Source organism: Misgurnus anguillicaudatus, chromosome 22 (assembly GCF_027580225.2).
Source record: "Misgurnus anguillicaudatus chromosome 22, ASM2758022v2, whole genome shotgun sequence".
NCBI classification, from domain to species: Eukaryota; Metazoa; Chordata; class Actinopteri; order Cypriniformes; family Cobitidae; genus Misgurnus; species Misgurnus anguillicaudatus.
In genome coordinates, this window is record NC_073358.2 from 8697392 (window position 1) to 8716664 (window position 19273).

The window sequence follows — 19273 nt, forward strand, 5'->3', positions numbered from 1 at the left end:
AAAATAAAAATGTCTTCAAAATAAACTGACTATACCAGAACAGGTCTTAAATAGTAGCCAATCCTACTAAGGTCATATTAGTACTGGATTACATGTCTGTATTGGCTGCAAAAAAAATCAATTCCTTACAGATCCTTAAGAATAGCATCCTTCACGTACCTAAATTAGGAATATCGGTTTTGGAAATGTATGTTTTACCTCGCAGTTTATACTACTTAATTTCTTAAAATACCATTTTTGCACCAGCTTTGCAATACATCATGTTAAACTGTCTGTTAAGGAGCGCCATCTGATACGGTCTTGTTTATACAGGCGCTGCAGCTCCCCCTTGTGTTTATTAAAGAGATGTGCAATCATTGCGGTGATCTGAAATCATCGCAATGAGGTCACACAATCGCGAGACGATTATTTAATCATTGTGACAGCCCTACCCCAACCTTAATTTATCTAAACTTCAACACTATTACTATATAATAATTGCTGTAAAGACAAGAAACTTACAAAATATCACATACATGCTTTACCAACAAACAACAACAAACCTTGTTGTCACCAAATGCAAGACACTTGTGTGCCAATTGTCTCAGTATGCTCACATTCCACTGCAAAAAATGATTTTCAAGAAAAAAAATCTTAGTATTTTTGTCTTGTTTTCAGTAAAAATATCTAAAAATTCTTAAATTAAGATGCTTTTTCTTGATAAACAAAATGACCCAAGAAAATAAGTCTAGTTTGTAGACCAAATATATCAAATTTAAGTGATTTTATGCATAAAACAAGCAAAAAATCTGCCAATGGGGTAAGCAAATTTTTCTTGAATTTTTCTTGAATTTAGTGCATTTTTTACTTACCCCACTGGCAGATTGTTTTGCTTGTTTTATGCACAAAATCACTTAAATTGGATATTTTTGGTCTAAAAACCAGACTTATTTTCTTGGGTCATTTTGTTTATCAAGAAAAAGCATCTTAAAATAAGATTTTTTAGATATTTTACTGAAAACAAGACAAAAATACTAAGAATTTTTTTTCTTGAAAATCATTTTTTGCAGTGTAGATATAATATTTATTACCCAAACATTTTGTTTCATTGAGTTCGTATTAAAACAGGTAAAAAAAATCTATTCTGTAATATGTACTTTTGTCTCATATCACCTGTAATGTTTAAGCATTTCTTGACTCCACAGTAAAAATAGCAATTTTGCCTTCATTGTCCCAATATTAATGGAGGGCACTGCATATTGAGCACCCCCAAAATTCGTAAAAATACAGAGATGTCAAATTTTAAGTATATCACCTATCTAAGAGCATGAATAAACACTTCTAAGACTTACTGGTGGTCCAGGTTCCCCTTTCAGTCCAGGTATCCCAGCCAAGAGGGAGTACTGGGTTGGTTCCAGGTCAAAGGTTTGAAAACCGTCGGTGGCAGCAGGGGTGACAGAAATAAATGAGGTGTGTTTTGCTTCGACGAAGGAAAATCTCTGTGACGGAGTTGTTGTCATGTCTGCCATACTGAATTTTGTTGTTGCAGAAGTTGGGATATCCATTTTATTTGTGGTTGGTTTGATAGTAACATCCGTTCCATTGTCTTGTAACATGTTATTTACAGTTGTCCTCAGGAGGTTCTTCATAGGTGTGCTTTGTTGAGTCGGCTTCGGTGATGTTCCCACTGCGAGGGCGGCCATGACAGTGTGCGCCGTTGCCTGTAGGGGGAGCTGTAATGTGGGCTGGGGTATCGTTGGTGGCACTGTGCTTTGTACAGACAGGACAGCAGCAGGGTAAGATGAGATTAAAGTGGATGTGTTTAGACCTTGCGAGGTTTGCACCTTGCTTTGTGTATCTCGTAGTGAAAAACTAGGACTATGTCTGTCGATCGGGGTCTGGACCGTGACAGACACATTAGGGTCCAAAGGCAGCAGCGGTAAAAGAGGAGAGAGGTTTGGCCGAAAGGTGTCAGCTTCCCTGCACTGTTTTTTAATGTACTTGCAATAATTGTGAGCTGCCTTAGCAGAAGGATGTATATCAAACTGGCATATGGCTCCTTCAAACTGCACAGAGTTCTGGCTCATTTTTCCCAAACGAAAGGAGCCCTCCGGATCCAGGGTTTCTTCGTTTTTAAAATGCAAATTTGCATGTACGCTCATTTTCCCACAAGAAGTATATAACGTAACACTCTGAGCTTGGAATTCCAAAGCCATGTTGTGCCACTGGCCATTGTGAACGTCATAATTGAAATATACAGTGTTCTGGCCCAAATAAACTAAGATTTTCCCAGGGATGAACTGCATTCCCAGTTGCAGTCTTTTTCTCTTCGTCACAGTGGTGAAGAGGAAAGCATTGTTAATGCGATGAGAACACACGCTTAGGATAAGCGTAAACGTTGTGCCCATCGACGTAGGCACGACGGATTTTACTGGGATGTCGATCCGCGCCCTCTGGGTTAGGATAACTCCGGATTTGAAGGGTATAACGCCTTGAGGTCTTTTTCCGACCAATCCCAGCCTTTGCAGGACATCCACATCTACAAAGAGGAAAAAAATAGTCAGTTTTCAAAAAGTCATTATTACGCATACATTATACGTAGGCCAAAGTAAGCAATAGATCTGATTGATTGTTGCAGGGGACAGAAGGATTGCACCTGCTTATTACAATAACCATTAAAAAACTGATCATTAACAGCTCCGTACACTAGTAACCTAGCGCTGGGTCAGAAAGGGACGAGTCTAGCAGCTGGGTTGAAATGAACCCAGAAAATGTTTATATTTGACCCAAAATGGGTTAAAACAACACAGTATTTTGGGTTGATACAACCCAGCATGAGTTAAATCGTCCCTTTATAACAATTCACACAATTGTAAAATCACATCAGAACTAATGTGCAGTAAAATGGGTCTCGAAGTGAAAGGGTGGATTTCAAATGTCTATAGGATTTACACAGCCATAGGTTTTTAACCCTGTACTGCCTGGTGCTGTTTATGATGTAGCTTTACTGTATGCATACACTGCACACAAGTATGAGCTCTTAACATTACGCAAATAACTAACAGCGATGACAAAGCAAAACAACAATGAATGCATAAATAAATCATCAAATGCCAAAACAATCCTATAACACTAACACGCTGTATACACGCTAAAAAGACCGCCAAACATTTTCCCTACAGTTCATTTATTAAACTCACAATGTAATCACTGTTTTATTGTTACATACATTGATTTGTTTTTTTTATGTGAATGTATGTTATCCAATATAATGTGACTACAATTATGCATACTATATAGGTGTATATCAGGGGTGTAGCTAGAATTTTATTTTTGGGGGGTCCCATCTTAAAATGAGGGGGCAATAACTTAACACTTATAAATAAAACACCTGTACATATTTAAAACAGCATATTTACTTCACTCTTTCAGCAGAACATGAAGTAGACTCAGATGATGTAGATGGCACATTTTCTCCTTCTCGCTTATCTTTCCGTGCTTTTTTGAAAACGCGTAATATTGTACTTTGCGCGCCAGCTGCCATTGTCACCGAATATTAATGAACTCTCATGCGAAGATGACAGCGTAACTTACACACAACAACACATGACATGAGCTAATCCAATCAAGTTTAAAAACAGCTGCATTTTACCGTGCAGCATTTTGATTGGTCAATCTATCAATCAGACTAAGAAATCAACATTTTCTTATTTTATTTTAAGCAATTGGAAATCTGAGGGGGCGAACATGTAAATGAGGGGGCCAAGGCCCACCCAGGCCCCCTCGTGGCTACGCCCCTGGTGTATATTAATATTATTTATTAGGGGTGCACCAATTCAACATTTCTGTGATGAGATTCGATAACTTCGATTGACACAACCGATACTGATACATACCGATAGTTTTGCTTTTTATCATGTCATGAAATCCTAGTGCTGAGCGTACAAACTGCAATTCTTTTGTCATTGTGCCCCAATGTGATAGTGAGAAAATTGCTTTTATCTGCCAATACTGGTTATAGGCCAACATATCGACGCATCCCTACAAGAGCTGTGTATCGGCAAGAATCTGGCGATTCGGATTCACTCCACAATATGCTGTTGGGGTGGTGCGGTATATTGAGCTGCTGAGCGATTGCCGATATATTGGATATTTCTTATTTTAGGAATAGAATAAAATATCATTTTAGGTAAGCTGTCATCAAGAGGACATACAAACTTTAGTAAACAAAAATTAACATACATTTTACAAAACTGCTTGACTTTTGTCAATTTAATTTTTGCCTTTTATGTGAAAAAAGCCTAAATGACGCCACACTTTAACTATGTACACTGAAGAGGGTGCTGGAACAATACTTTTATCCTCCATTACTAGCAGAAAACGCTAACATTAGTGGCGCACCCCTATGCAAGTACTTACTGTCACTTAAAGTTTATAGATAAGAAAAATGCGGTCGGTATGTAAACTCAAAGCGAAACAACTGTCATGAATCTTATATGAAAAAGATCAATATTGCGTTTTTGAGAATAGGTACAGTATCAGCAAACAAAATAGCCCGGTATGCATGTGTATCAATATTTTCTTAGACCCCCCAACCCCTACTCATAATAATGATTCATAAGTTGGGCTGTTTGATCCGATTTTGTGGAATATGTCAGTTGTTCTTCGATACACATAAAGATAAGTACGCAAAATAGCAGGGAATTTTACGTCAAATTAAAGTAAACACAGCATGAGTTTGGCCAATGTCATGCTTTTATCTGCTGATTATAGGCCGATATATCAGTGCATCCCTATTATTTAGACAGGAATTTGTTTGGGAATGTGCTTTCCCAGATAAGTCTTGTTCCTTCCAAAGTTTTTATCATCAGGAGGTTAAAAATATAAAAGCAGATTTTCTGTAAAGTTGCAAACTAGTGTAAAGACATTGAAAACATTAAAACTTACAGTACAATACTGTATAAAAGCACTATACAGATAAACATAAAGATGACAATGCATGCTTGCTGTAATTGCTTTTTTTACAGTCTTCCCATATTAAGAAAATGTAATTAACTGTGGTGTAACTGTGGTAAAAAACAGTCAGTGTGATTTGTCTTAGGCCTGTCAGCTGTGAATATTCAGTAATGTGTTTAGAATATAAAACAAATGACGACATGCATCACAAAACCAAACAAAATCAAACCCAAATACATCCCATCTGAGCAAAATCCAGCTTAACCATGGCAGTTAAAAATATACCCCCTATGAGAACTAAATGAAAAGCACATGTTAATGGGATAATGTGTATACTTCTTTTCTCCCAAGTCATGTATCACTTAAACCATAGATAATGAACAGCAGATTGAACTGGATTGATGAAAGCGAGAAGAATGTCTGCAGTAGTTGTGTAAGCAAATACAAACCACTAAGTCACTAACATATTGACCAAATTGGAAACCATGAATAATTTCAGATCACACAAAAATCTTGAAGCAAAACACCATAAAACTGCAGTGATGCACTGCAACAAACCATATGATTGACTGTCTGTCTGTTAGTTGTGTATGCTGAGTGGCTGACGCAATATGAAGATACCTTATGTACATTATGGGTACGTTTACATGACAATAATATTAATAAAAAAAGAAAAAGGTTGCGCTTTTGAAAAGTTTAAGAAGACAACATTGTCAAAAATATCCCTGTTCACGTAGATTTGTGAAAATTACTAAAACGTTGTATCATACATGCCAGGCAGTGCCGGGCAGTAGCTTCACTACAAGTAGCGAAGCTAGTAGTTTAACTACATTTTTCAGTAGCTTGGCGGTAGCTTAGCTGCTTTCTAAATCAAAGAGCTTTTTAGTAGCTAAGCTCTTTTTTTGACCAAGTAGTGCGGTAGCTTCCACACAAGCTACAATTTTCCAAACATTTCTGAAGTCGTCCTGAATTTGTGAATAAGCGCGTCATTTTGAATCGACACGGGACATTGTTTTCCCGTATTTTCAAGTTGTGCAGCCTTTATTCATACAAAACATTACCACTCGCATCCTGTAAAGACTCGTGCTCTACCTCTGATTGGGTAATGTCACTGCCATCATCAGTTTGATTAGTTGTTTCATACAGTCAGGGTCAGGTTGAGGCCAATCAGGGTGAAAGGGAGGGCGGGTCTCGTTACTGTGTCTGGAGTTGATTTTAAATGATGGTAGAGGTAGCTCCAGATCCGCGTACACCTCTGAAAGTTTCGGAGCTGTGTTAAGGTATGCAGGGCAAGGTGTTTTTAAATTAAGGCAGCTCACTCATTTTATTCTGGGAGTAGAATGAGACCTGTCAAAATTCTAAATGGAAACGGAATAAATAATTACATAATAAAACTGGTTAAAAATAAAAAAGTAGCTTGGATGTAGCAAGCTACTATTGATGTAGCTTAGCTTGCTACATTTCCCAGGGGGTAGCTTCAGTGTAGTGAAGCTTCATTTAATGTGAAGTAACTGGTAGCTTAGCCCACTACATTTTCCAAGTAGCTTGCCCAGCACTGATGCCAGGCCAGTAGATGGCAATGCCAATTTGTCCATATAATACATATCCAGGCAGCTATATAGTGCCTTATGCTGCGTTTACACCAGCCGCGTTTGAGGCATCAAAATGGCGTCTACAGCGTCTAGTTTGTCGCTTGAACAGTTTGAATGCATTCGCGCGTCTAGAGCGAAGTAGACGCACAGAAAAAGCAAGCATTTGATGCGTGTCAGAGGCGAAATCCGCTTCTTGTGGGAGGGGCAAATGCTATGCGGTTGTCTGTTTGCAAGAAAGGCTGATGTTGATTGGGCATTTATCGAGAGAGTTACCAGTTTTTTATTTGGTCACCTTACTATAGGGGGAAAATAGTTTAAAAAACGTTGGGAATTCCACGGGTCAATAAACGCCATGTGACTAAAAAGTGAAATGTGTATTTACAACTTACCAGGTTGCCCAATGTCCTCACTGACACTCTTCCAAGCGAGGTCCTTTTTATTCCTGTCTCTATAGAAATAAGAACTCGTGTTGTATAGCTCCGGGTGACTGCTCACGGACAATATCAAGCGTTCCTTCATGTTGAATGAGTGACTCTGGGGCGGGCCTGCCGCCACAGCAGCAAGCAGGCTCCTGATTGGTTAACACGGCGCGAAAATCTGCCAAAGTTAACATTTTTCAACTCGGGCGTCAGACGCAAATTCGCGTCAAACGCAAAATGCACAAAAAGTACCATTCGCACGTACCGTGCCAGACACTTGATTTGCGCCATTCATGCAAATTAGACACACGAATAAGGCGAAATCGCGTCTACCGGGCCACGCTAATTGTCTCATTCGTGCCGCGAGACCTTCAGATGTGGGTCCACACGTCTTCATATTGACTTAACATTGAAATCAATCGCCTCTACCGCGGCTGGTGTAAACGCAGCATTAGGGATGACGTATTTTTGTAGGCTAACCCAAACCCCCAGAAGTTAGCGGAAACCAAATTCATTTTTTCATAAACTTTTTGATTATCGCAAAAAAAAAATTGTTTAACAAAAGTTTATGATCAAAGAGCAACTATGGTCCGATTCACGATTTTACATTTCCTTTGCTGTATAAGTGTACATTTTAACGATATGCAAAATGTACATACCACAAAGTAAACAATGACACAAGTTATCGTTTCCAATGTAAATCTTTTTTCTTGGACTACAACAAACACACGGATTGTAGGCAACAGTTTACTTCCTGGGCCTGTTGACGTAGACAAGACCGACATTATCATAATTCCTCCCGCTTGGACTCACAGCCTGTAAGTTAACTCCTGTCAGCATTGCATAGTGACTGAATCTTCCAAACATGGTAAGGAGCGTCACATTTCCAGGTGACGTCAGAGGTATTCAGGTCAATCACAACGTACAGATTAGCTGGCAAATCAGGGACACATCGCTTTTCAGATCGATGAGTTACGTACAAAATCAATGCGTTTGAGGAAAGCAGTATATCTGGAGCTACAAAAATGTACGGTATGTGAAATATAATGTTTTTTTTTAACTATAAACCATGCAAACATATTGTATTATACCAAATACACAAATAACATTGTTTTTAACAATGAAATAGGTGCACTTTAAAACAAATTTTATGAATGTAGACTCTGGGGCGAATCCGGTTGCTATCTGCGTATGCTCATGACGTCACTGTCTTCACAAATTTGCATTTTAGTAGTTTACGCGCAGACGATAACATTATTGTTTTCAAAGACGAGCACCTAAAAATTGTTTTTTAAAGTTTGTGTTTTCAGGCCCTTAAAACTGTGTATGTGGCCTCTTATGTGGATTATGATTTCGGACCCATGCAATTTTTTGATCCAAAATCTGCTCCATATAAAACATCAGATGAGTAAAAAAAAATTCTGTGATTCTAATGTCATGGCACATTTTTACTTTCGGTGAGGTAAGAAAACTAGCCTGTCATTGCAATATTTGCATCATGTTGGTTTGGACAGTGTGTGAGTGAAAGCAAAGGCCCTGTTACAATCACTAAAGTTGACGTAAGCCAGTATGTGCCATTAAAAATGAAACAGTATGCCGTGTAAACCGCTGCACTCAGCATCAGTTGCCAAAACTAAGCTGAAACAAGAACAATAAAACTATAATTTTCAAAAAAAAAAAAAAATCTTTTACCCTTGAAATGAATGTCAGAATAAATGTAAGTGGAAAGTGGGACGTCATACACATGAAATCATCTTTTAAACTAAAGATAGGCGTACTGGTTATACAAGAATTCCAGAAACGTTCATACTGTGGCTAACAGATTTGAGCTGATCATAAGTGATGTGATGGATCTCCTGAAAACAAGGACCGCTCTCATACAGTGTGGAAAAATCATCATACATACAGTCAGAAACAAAGGCATCGTTCACGACTTGTTCAAAACTTAATGGCTGTTTCGTTCCATTAATCTCCGATGCAGATGTTGTTACTGCACACGTACATGAATGTAAGTGAACAGATACACTGCAGATGTTGCCTTGAATCTGGTGGATGATATAAACCTCCCACGAAATACAGAGTACAGAGAATTTCAGACACACCTTTGATATGAAACCAATGAGTTCACACTGTTAATTAAAACAGCAACATCTTGAATACGGGTAAATATTGCAGTTCGTCATGTCATGAATAACTTATGAATCCATTACAGCAAGAATTTCAGACTATACAAGCAAAAACCTCAATTACTGTGACCGCTGTACAAGGCAAAGATAAACCACAAGCATGGTTTATGTCAGATGACCATGGGATCTGTCTTATTCATTACATAAACAGAACTTTGTAAATCCCCAGATTCACAAAAGCCAAATAGAGATGATACTGGCAAAATAAGTCAAACTACTTTCTAGAGAACTGGTAGCTTTTCTCAGTTCTGAGTCATGGAAAGCTCCAATGAACTGTAACATTAGTCTTTTAATCCAAGTCTTGTCATGCTTCCTCAAACTTTACTACATGGCAGTGTGATGTGAGGTCTGGACTTTAAAGGGCACATATTATGCAAAATCCACTTTTACAAGCTGTTTGGACATAAATGTGTGTAGGCAGTGGGTGAACACAACAACCTTACAATGAAAAAAATCCTCTCCCTCATTTTTATTTCTCATTAAACCAAAGCAGTCTCATTAGACATGCTGTTTTGATTATCTTGTTAATGTGACTTCACACTGATAAAGCCCGGCACGTGGCCACTGACTATATTGGTAATTTTACCCAAAAGATTTTCTAGATGTTTAAGATACTATTGTCTCAGACTGTATTTACAGGAATCAGATCTATTTTTAACCGAAAGCGCTCAATGTCTGTTGGTAAGGGAGCGAGGAGCTGTAGCTCATTTGCATTTAAAGGTACAGTACACACATGAAAACAGTGCATTTTGACATGTTTTAATAAATGATCTGTGTATTTTGAGCTGAAATTTCACAGACACATTCTACTGTAGGCACACCTGAGACTTATATTGCATCTTGTGAAAAAAGGCATAATATGTGCCCTTTAATGCAGTCATGTACAGTAGCTTAAAGTATTACAGCATAGATGTCAATTTAAAACACTTTTCGATTGCTCATCAAACTAAACACAGCCTAAATATCCATGAATTATTATTTTTTTCTAAAATAATCGAACAGATTTAAATGTTTTGCTCAATCTTACCTTCAGACTGTGACTGTGCAAACCCCAGACAACAGGTACAGTACAGGACCATACAGAGAAACACAGCTCTCCTGTAAAAACAGAAATACAGTTAGTCAACAAACCTAACCGAATCTTATCTTATCTGTTTAGTAGTTACACACTCTAAAAAATGCTGGGTTATTTTAAAATGTTTTAACCCATTGTTGTGATGGATCCTTCCTTAGATCCTCACATGCAATATGTTTTTTTTTTCGTTCTTTAGTTTATTTCTAATAATTTATTTACATAATCATTTTATAATCATAGTTATCCATATGATTAATCATTTGATTGTTTATTATTAGTATTATCAATTTAATTATTTTTATTATTATATTATTGTTTATTCATTTATTCATTCATTTATCATATTTCTATACTTTTTATTTCTTATAAATTTTTTCTTGCTTATGCATTCTCATTGTCATTCAATCTCATGTTTGTGGGTTTTAATGAGCGGTTTTGTTTGTATGAATAGAGACCGATAAGGGGAATGTTTATGTAAGCCCAAGGTTTATGAGATGTTGCTGTTAAGCAGTTTTGGTATAACAATGCATGTTGAATTTTTGCTGGGGAGATGAAGTTTAAACATTGAGACATACGCAACTGAGATTATTCAATAAACTCTGTTTTTTTATTATCAGAAACTTCGGCTCCTGCTCTTCTCTAGCTTTAAGCAATCAACCTCTTGACTCACAGAAGAAAAATTTCAACTTAGATGAATTAATACATACCTATCTTTTATTATAGCGTGCACTTTTAATCTTTTTGAATGTGTTAGCATTTAGCCTAGCCCCATTCATTCCTATGGCTCCAAACAAAAGTTTTATTTTGTGCCACCATACTTACTCATGTAACTACTCATGTAACTTTAAATAGGGAAAACATGGACGTGTTTGGTGGCTTCCAAATTCATCCCCGCCTGGATCCCAAGGAATGAATGGGGCCAGGCCAAACGCCAACACATTCACGAAGCGCTGCACAAAGATCAAGTGCACACACCGAAAAAAGATAGATATGTATTAATTTGTCTAAGTTGAGGTAAAAACACAGTAAAATATTGAAAAACTGTGGTGTTTTCCTTTAACAGCTCTGCTGAGTAACTGATATTTTCTGGCGGGATCTGGCATCCAGGGCTGGATCCTAAAAATTGTCTGGCGTGGAGTTAACAGTTGGGTCAAATATTATCTTTTCTGGGATAATTCATCCCAATGGCTGGGTTTGTCCCTTTTTGACCCAACACTGGGTTAAAAATAACCCAGCATTTTTTAGAGTCCCATAAGGATGCTTGAACTTTAACATTGGGCTTAAGTTAGGAAGTTTATGTAATGTGGCCTTATACACCTTTGTTGTTTATATCAGCCTGATCTCACGAGAATTCGTACATATTTTACAAGTTGGCTAATTCGTATGAATTCATACAAACGTACAATTCTCATGAAAAAAAACCCAATGAAACTGAACCCCTAACCCCAACGTCACAGGGGTCAAGGGCAAATCGTATAAAAACTTACGAATGTCATTGTATGAATTAATACGAATTAGCCAACTTGTAAAATATGTACGAATTCTCGTGAGACAGCGTTGTTTATATCTAAATATAGGAATGTATAAACATGTGACTGACTAGTCAAATGAGATCTAATGTATGCGTACTGTAAATGTACAGTAAAAAATCAGATGTCCACCTATAGTATATTTGGATGCTGAAGCAAAATTGGCTAAAAAGAGCCCACAAGTCTCTCCAAAATAAGAATTATGGCTTCTGCACCATGGCTTGCTCTTCTCTCAGCTACTGAAATAAAATATTGGTATTGCATCGTTCCACTGCACTAAGGCATCACCACATTCATCTAAATAACCAGTCTGGTTACTGTCCAACATCAACACTGCATCAGCCAGAGGACGCAGAACTCTTTACCATAAACTCCAACAGCTGGATCTGCTCAGTGGGCAGTCAGAGAGTTTATCATCTGCCTGGAAGCCAAAACATTGTGATGCTCTGTATAAAAAATGTGTTTTGCCAAGTCTGGGATACTGAGGGTTCATTTTAAGAGGTCCCTGTTTAACTCATATACAGAACGCATTTATGCATGTCTCTTAAACTATGTTTAAATGATCGACTGAGTAATTCTGATACATTTGGTTTGTGTGGTGAATTCTCATATAAATTCTCTGAATTGGCATTTATGTTTATTCGATTCTGTTTTCATGCGTGACACTTTATGGGATCTCTGAATTCTCGATGTTTGGTTATACATTCGTTTTCTGCCCCCATGTGCTGACACTGTGAATATGGGGAAGTAAAAACTTGAATACTGTATGTTTTAGTGCAGTCAGCATTTCTTTGTCATACAGTAGACACGAGCTATGAACGTTTGCCAATCACACCTCCCATCCAGATCATGATGCATGATGCAGTGAAGGGTAAGTGAGAGAGAGAAAGAGAGAGAGAGATTACTTTTTCTTTGTAAACACTTGCACTACTTGTACAGAGCCCATCTGCAAAAGCCAATATGAACATTTCAACTGAAAACTAAGGGAAAAAGAGTATATGTCTAATTTTTAAAGAAATTCTGAATACAATCATAACATTAACATTTATGCATTTGGCAGACGCAGTTATCCAAAGTGACTTACAGTGCATTTATTTTATTTTATCATTAGCCTATGTGTGATCCTAAGAACACTTTAACAACGCGTCCTGTCAAAAGAAAACAGCTGGATACTGCTGTGCTGGCCAACAATTTCACAAACCATTCAAATTTCCAAACTACTTTCATGTAAACAAAACGTCCCTATCCCTTCTTTAATTTAACTGTAAAACAATTCCTCCACAACTTGTTGATCAAATAAAACAAACAGTTTTGTTTTGCAATGCGCAAAAGTATTCCGCTAACGCGTCCCATTCATTCATCAAGTTTCCTAAACACCCAGAATAAACACCATAACGAACCTCTCCACGTCCTGAACATGAACTTTAACTTATGTAACTGAACTGACATGTCAATTTATAAATCTTTAAACTTCGTTCTGAAATAATATAAGTGTCTACTGATACTCACCCCCCGACTCCAGCTGCTTTGAGTTTGGAGACCGGGGCATTGTCCGCCTCCATCGCGCTTACTTCATACTTCCTCCGTAGTGTTTAGTGCAGTCAACACATGGTAGATTTGTTGAATACTTCCATATCATAATTTCAAAGACTGAATGCAACAGTGCAGCACAACACTACATGCCGTAGTTATTCCCAAATTCCAAATCTAACACAGAGACGGCGACGCGCGACGCAAAGTTCTCCATTTGACTTCAGACGCGATGATGCATACAACTGGAAAGTTAAGTCCGAGCGGCACAGACATGACTGTCCAAGGTGAAGTGCAGACGTTTAGTTAAAAGTTGCCGACTATGTCTCAAGTATTTAGTAAGCATGCTGAAGTTTTAGTAAGCAATGGAAACATAGTTCCCTCTGTCGCCCTCAGGTGTCTTTGCGAGAATAAGCACTTAGCAGAGGTTCAGTGGGAGATGTCTTTTCATTTTTCTTTCGTCAGATAAATAGCTTAAAACACATACTAGTATGATAAAATTGGGGCCGTCACACCATACAATGTTAGCCTATTTAACAGACAGAAATTTAAATACAAAATCGATGATTCAGTGAAGTAGGATGTGGCCTTTATGATTTATGGATCACATGTCCTCCCTAAAAGTTGTTGGCTCTCCCTGCAATTCATTTTTTTATTATGACTTCTACTTGGCAATTTGCTCATTTGAAATAGTATCTTGTAGGGTTATTAATCTATAAAAGATATAAATGTGTTATAAAAACATACACCATTCTCCCATTCAGAATGTTTACATACTGTATCATATCACATCTTTGGATTGAACATTAATAAGGACACACATATGCTGTAATAAATAAGTCTGGTCACTGTCCAAGATCCGCCTGAGCCCGCAGAAATCCATAATGTATTGTATACCCTTAAAGGGACCTTTATCTGGCTGTCTGGTTCTATAAGGAACTTTTATCTTCCACAGAACCTTTCGTTTATTTTTACTCTCTAGCGTTCAAGTGATCCTGTAATGTATGTATTGTTTTGTTTTTACATTTTTTTTACTATAATAAGGAATTCCACTGTTAATATGTCAGCATGAATTCCTGACATGAAAGCAAGTGTTTAACTGGATGTGTTTTCCTTTATGTTTAATGTCATTCCTCAGATGTATAAATGTAGTAAGCTAGTGCCATCCTGTGCTGTGAAATTCCTGGAACCTTCCATAGAGGCCCTCACATCTGCCCCAAATATGAACAGCAGACACATTCATGCCTGATAAGCCAGTATTATTTCATTTTTGTTCTTTCGGTGATATTGTCTGTGCAGTGCTTCTTTAAATTTTTACATTGGCAGAGCCATTCAAATAATACAAATCCTGCTGGGTCATTCCTCTCAGAATTTACAAACTATTACAGTCAGACGAAGTATGCTATATTATGTAATGAATTGTTTACCGTAAAATATAGATTATAGATATCACTCAGCAAATATCTAACTTTGTACAAACAACACCACTACTGTATTTTATATTCACAAAATAAAGTTTTAAAAGGGACTCACTTATTATCATGAATGACTAGCATAGTTTGTTTGAAAGTATGCAATTTGTGTTTTATTCCTAGTCATAAGTGTCGTCGTCAACTCACCGTCACAAGCAAGGATACTCAAAACGTTTCATCTGCCAAGTCAGTAGAGGATACTCAGTGAGCCAATTTTAAAAAACTTTTAAGACTAGAGGATACTCAGTGAGCCAATTTAAAAAAACTTTTAAGACAGTAACGTTACTAAATAAGTTAACAGTAAGCGTTTTCATCGAATGCGAGCAAGTGTTCTCATCTCACGTAATTACGCAGTTGTCACGCCGTCGAGGTGGTTTGTGTGTGGGATTGCAGTTGCGTAATGACGCGTTCTCGCACACCAACACAACGGAGCTTTTGGGTTGTAAGCAACATCGTGCAGATTTGGAAACATTAACACACTCCTCTTCAAAAATCGCAAGTGCTATAACGGCGTGGAAGAGTATGGGCCTGTCCAAATTGGAGACCGCATGCTACCACAGGAGGTGTGCAAACTCTCCCACTTCTGAGCGGTATTCAAACAAGGCTGAAAAATCTGTACATTCATCGATGTATGCCTTGTTTGTTTGATGAAGTTGAAGCAGTTAATAAAAAGAAACAATTGAGAAAGAAAATTGAGCGGTGTATCGGTTTAATCGGCGGCATGCGCGTTGTCGCGTGAACTGAACTTCCTGTTGTTACTGTATATATCAGCACTAACAACATAAACAAACGGCTTTCGTTGAACACATAAACTTCGGCAAAGAATCAATAACAACCTTTTAGAGTAGTTTATTTCTGATAACAAGCAAAATCAAGATCAAATAGATTACCTTAGCTTTAAATCATAGCTAAAACTTATCAAAAACAACACTGCGCTAACGTTACTGTATAAAATGTGTACTATATACATATGTATGTTAACAACATTGGCTGCCAAACCTCCCTTCACATAGCGTTGATCCATTATCGACGCCATCCCCTCGTCTTTAGGAAACCAAAACATTTGTTATTTTCAACAAGGTATTTGTTCCAGAGTTCAGTTTAGTCACCAGTCAGACCATAAAACAAACAGAGACCGGAAGTTAATTTCCGTCCAGACGCGTTGAAGGCCCTGCATGGGAAGTTTTTGAAATATACATACATAGATACAGGACATTGAAAGTGCTTGAATCTATTTTATGAAAGAAGTTTTCTGGAAAAAAAATCCATATTATTCCCTGTGTAGCGTAGGATAATATCATAAAAATTCTAGACTTTAAGCACACTTTTTTGCATAGTTGTGTTTGATGAATGAAAACGTCTTATGTTACGTATATAACTGTTGTTCCCTGAGAAAGGAACGAGATGCTGGGTCTCCCTTGCCATACTTTCTGCGTCCCTGTAACGCCGTTTTTGGCAATATTCCAGATAGCGATATACTTCCTGGCTCCCCCGTCACCCTGTCTTTGTCGTTAAGCCTCACCATTGAAGCCCTACCCCTGGAGGCGTCCCCAAAGTTTTACCGCAGTGACGCAGCGCAATTCCCTCAAAAGGGAACTGTAATAATGTATCTTAAAAGGTAACACGATGTAAACTTGCTCTCACTTGAAATGTTTCCCCACATTTAGTCCTTCAATTTGAGGGTATTGGACCTGGAAAGTCCTTGAAAGGTCCTTAAATTTGAAGTTAAAGGAACAGTATGTAAGAAATTTATATCAATGAATCATAAAATGGCCCTGATATGTCACTAGGCATTAAGAAATCATTTTCATTTCAAATACTTATATCACTGACAACAGTGGTCTGGCAAAGATATTGTCATTTAAAAAGTGGAGTTGCAGCCCTCAACTGATGTTTATGTTGTAATTTTTGTGTATTGGCCCCCAGTTGTGTGATTGCAGTACCAGTTTTAGCCACAAGTTTTGTGATTGCGGTACAATCCTAGATACTGTTCCTTTAAGTGGAAACCCTGTTGATTCTATGTGGAAGTGTACCGTAAGTTAGGAACTCACGTGCCCCAAAATTGCAAAATATCACAGAAACGTCATCTAAATTAATTAGATTTTACATTTAATCTGATAGTGAAACAACAAAGAATTTAAATATAAAATATATATATATATATATATATATATATATATATATATATATATATATATATATATATATATATATATATTGTGTGTGTGTGTGCGCGCGCGCGTGTGTGTGTAAATTATTTGTTGGGACTATTTATTTAACATTGTCTTTTATACCTGTAACAAATACACATTTACTTGTTCTTAAGTGTAATTGTCTTTATTAAAAGTTTGGAAACCATTGATTTGAAAGATAAAGTAAAGTGGTTGTATAATACCATACACATACTGTAAATAATGTAAACATTTTCTATCAGTCATTTAAAAGGCAACAAAGACCAAGTCACAGCTTTTAATTTCTGTCTGGAGAATGTTAATATAAGCTGGATTTTTATGCCTTATGATTTTAATCAATATCAAAAGTTCGTCCTGTGCCGGAAATTAGAGGGTTTTCTTGCAGACAGATGAATACGCAGCTGCCAGGAAGCGGAATGAGGAATCCGGGTTCACTTGCATCTTTCTTGATAACAGATCAAGAGTTTTAGCTTGTTTTATAGTTACAAGGAAAACTGTATACAGTTTCATAGACTATAAATCTGATAAAGAGTTGTCATTTGCCAGGGAATGTCTCTTTAACCCCTTAGCATTCCTGAAAAAGGCTAAAAAACGCCTAAAAAGGACACTAAAATGCAGTGTTGATTGTAAGGGTTTACATCATTCGAAAACACACGAATCTCAGCTTTCCAAAGATATGGGATATGTTTAGCTTTTTGTTTTTGAGTTGTTGTATGTCATAAAGTTTACGTAAGGAATAATTGACGATGAGCCATTGAATTATAAGAAAATAATGCACATCAAGGTGGTAATGCCGCAGGTGTGCATTATTTTCAAATAATTCAAAGGACCGGAGTCAATTATTCCGCTTATACCACAGTTACCACAAACATTGCCCTGGTGCCTATTTTTAAGACATTTGACAAGTTAGGTGTGCGGTTTACAGAAAAATAATCAACACCCATAGAACATTTCTCAGCCAATCAGAATGCAGCATTCAACAGACCCGTGGTATAATGTCAAATAATGCAGTGTTCCGCTCACAGTACATTGAAACATTAAATGAACTAAGTCATTGTATTATAAGGGCATTATACAGTAAGAGTAATCCCTGGTTGGGTAGAATAAGACTTTGAAAAGAATCTGGGCATTGATAAACTGTGCACACAGTCTACTGTACAGCTGGATTCAATGGCGAGGCTCTTAAATGACTATTTAAGATTTCCACATATGTAAACAGGAAACTTAAAAACTTTGTCCACTAATGCTTTTATTTATTTTCCTCAGTGGGCCATATATACAAATGTATGGCATTTGCTGCACTGTTAGACTTAACTGTAATTTCTACAGTTACTTACCACCAAATGCCTAGTAAAATACCATCATTTTCTTTTCCAGTTTATTACTGTAATATGCATTGCATTATGGGTATTAACATTTAATTTACAGTGATTTACTGTATGTTTTGAATTTGCGGTAGACTGCTGTAAAACAACAGCAGTTGTGCTACTGTAGTTGAAAAAAAAAACAGTGTTTTAAAACCATATAAAATGAAATGTATCTATGAAATGAAATACATTTTATTTGTTATGCTTTTAGTAGTGAAGCAAATTTCAAAATGTGAATTGTTTTTCAGCAGTGTAAATAATTTATTGAGAATTGTAGATAGAAACAAGAAAGGGATTATGGAGAAATGCTTGAACGTCACATTTGAATTTGACCTCAAGACTTCAAAACATGAGTGACGCCAAGATTTCGCTCCTCGGAGTGTTGGGAGAGTGACAGAAGAGATGGGGACTGTAGCGAGTAACTTTTATCAAGAGACTCTGTGGCACTGTGGTAGTGTTATGGACCTACGACACAGGCGACACAGGTGACACAGGTTTAATTCCCCTTCAAGGCAACATATTTTTTAAACTAGGTTACAGTAAGGGTATTATACTGTAAATTGAAACTGCGGTAAAGGCATCATACTGTAAAAAACCATCTACAGTTATGGTACTGTAAAGGGGGAAGTTACAACACGCTGCCAGTGAGTTACCGCATATATACGATAAAAAGTTGTAGGTTAACCTGTGGCAGATATTTGCAGTCACAATATTGTGTATTTGTTAGACAAAGTGCTGTCAGATAAAATCATATTTTCGCAGTAAATTTGCTTGCAGTGCTGTGTTCACGTGTTTAGATTTACTAAATGCATAATTGTAAACCAAATTTGCATGCTGAAGCTTTTTTTAAAAACGTCCAAATCCTAAATCACTGGTGTTAAATGTACACTGCTGGTGTACAGTATATAAGTACCACCCACGTGTATTTTAAGCCTCAATGTTAAATGTCTCTAAAATGCATCTTTCTTCCCTCCTG

General features: G+C 37.1%; 1 protein-coding gene across 3 annotated transcripts in view; it reads right to left on the reverse strand.

The window, feature by feature from the left end:
- Positions 1 to 14958, reverse strand: part of col27a1b (collagen, type XXVII, alpha 1b) — a 116260-nt gene extending 101302 nt beyond the window's left edge. The window contains exons 1-3 of one of the 3 annotated variants that reach the window (XR_008643355.2): positions 13246 to 14082; positions 10160 to 10230; positions 1332 to 2518 (exon numbers count right to left, since the gene is read on the reverse strand). Coding sequence is in view for 2 of the 3 variants with exons in the window: in XM_055200706.2 (XP_055056681.2) it covers positions 1332 to 2518; positions 10160 to 10230; positions 13246 to 13298 (1311 nt within the window). In the remaining variant the exon portion in view is untranslated. Of the gene's footprint in view, positions 1 to 1331; positions 2519 to 10159; positions 10231 to 13245; positions 14083 to 14885 lie in introns of those variants that run through there. The other 2 variants (XM_055200709.2, XM_055200706.2) reach the window with 2 other exon arrangements.
- Positions 14959 to 19273: the final 4315 nt, after the last annotated feature.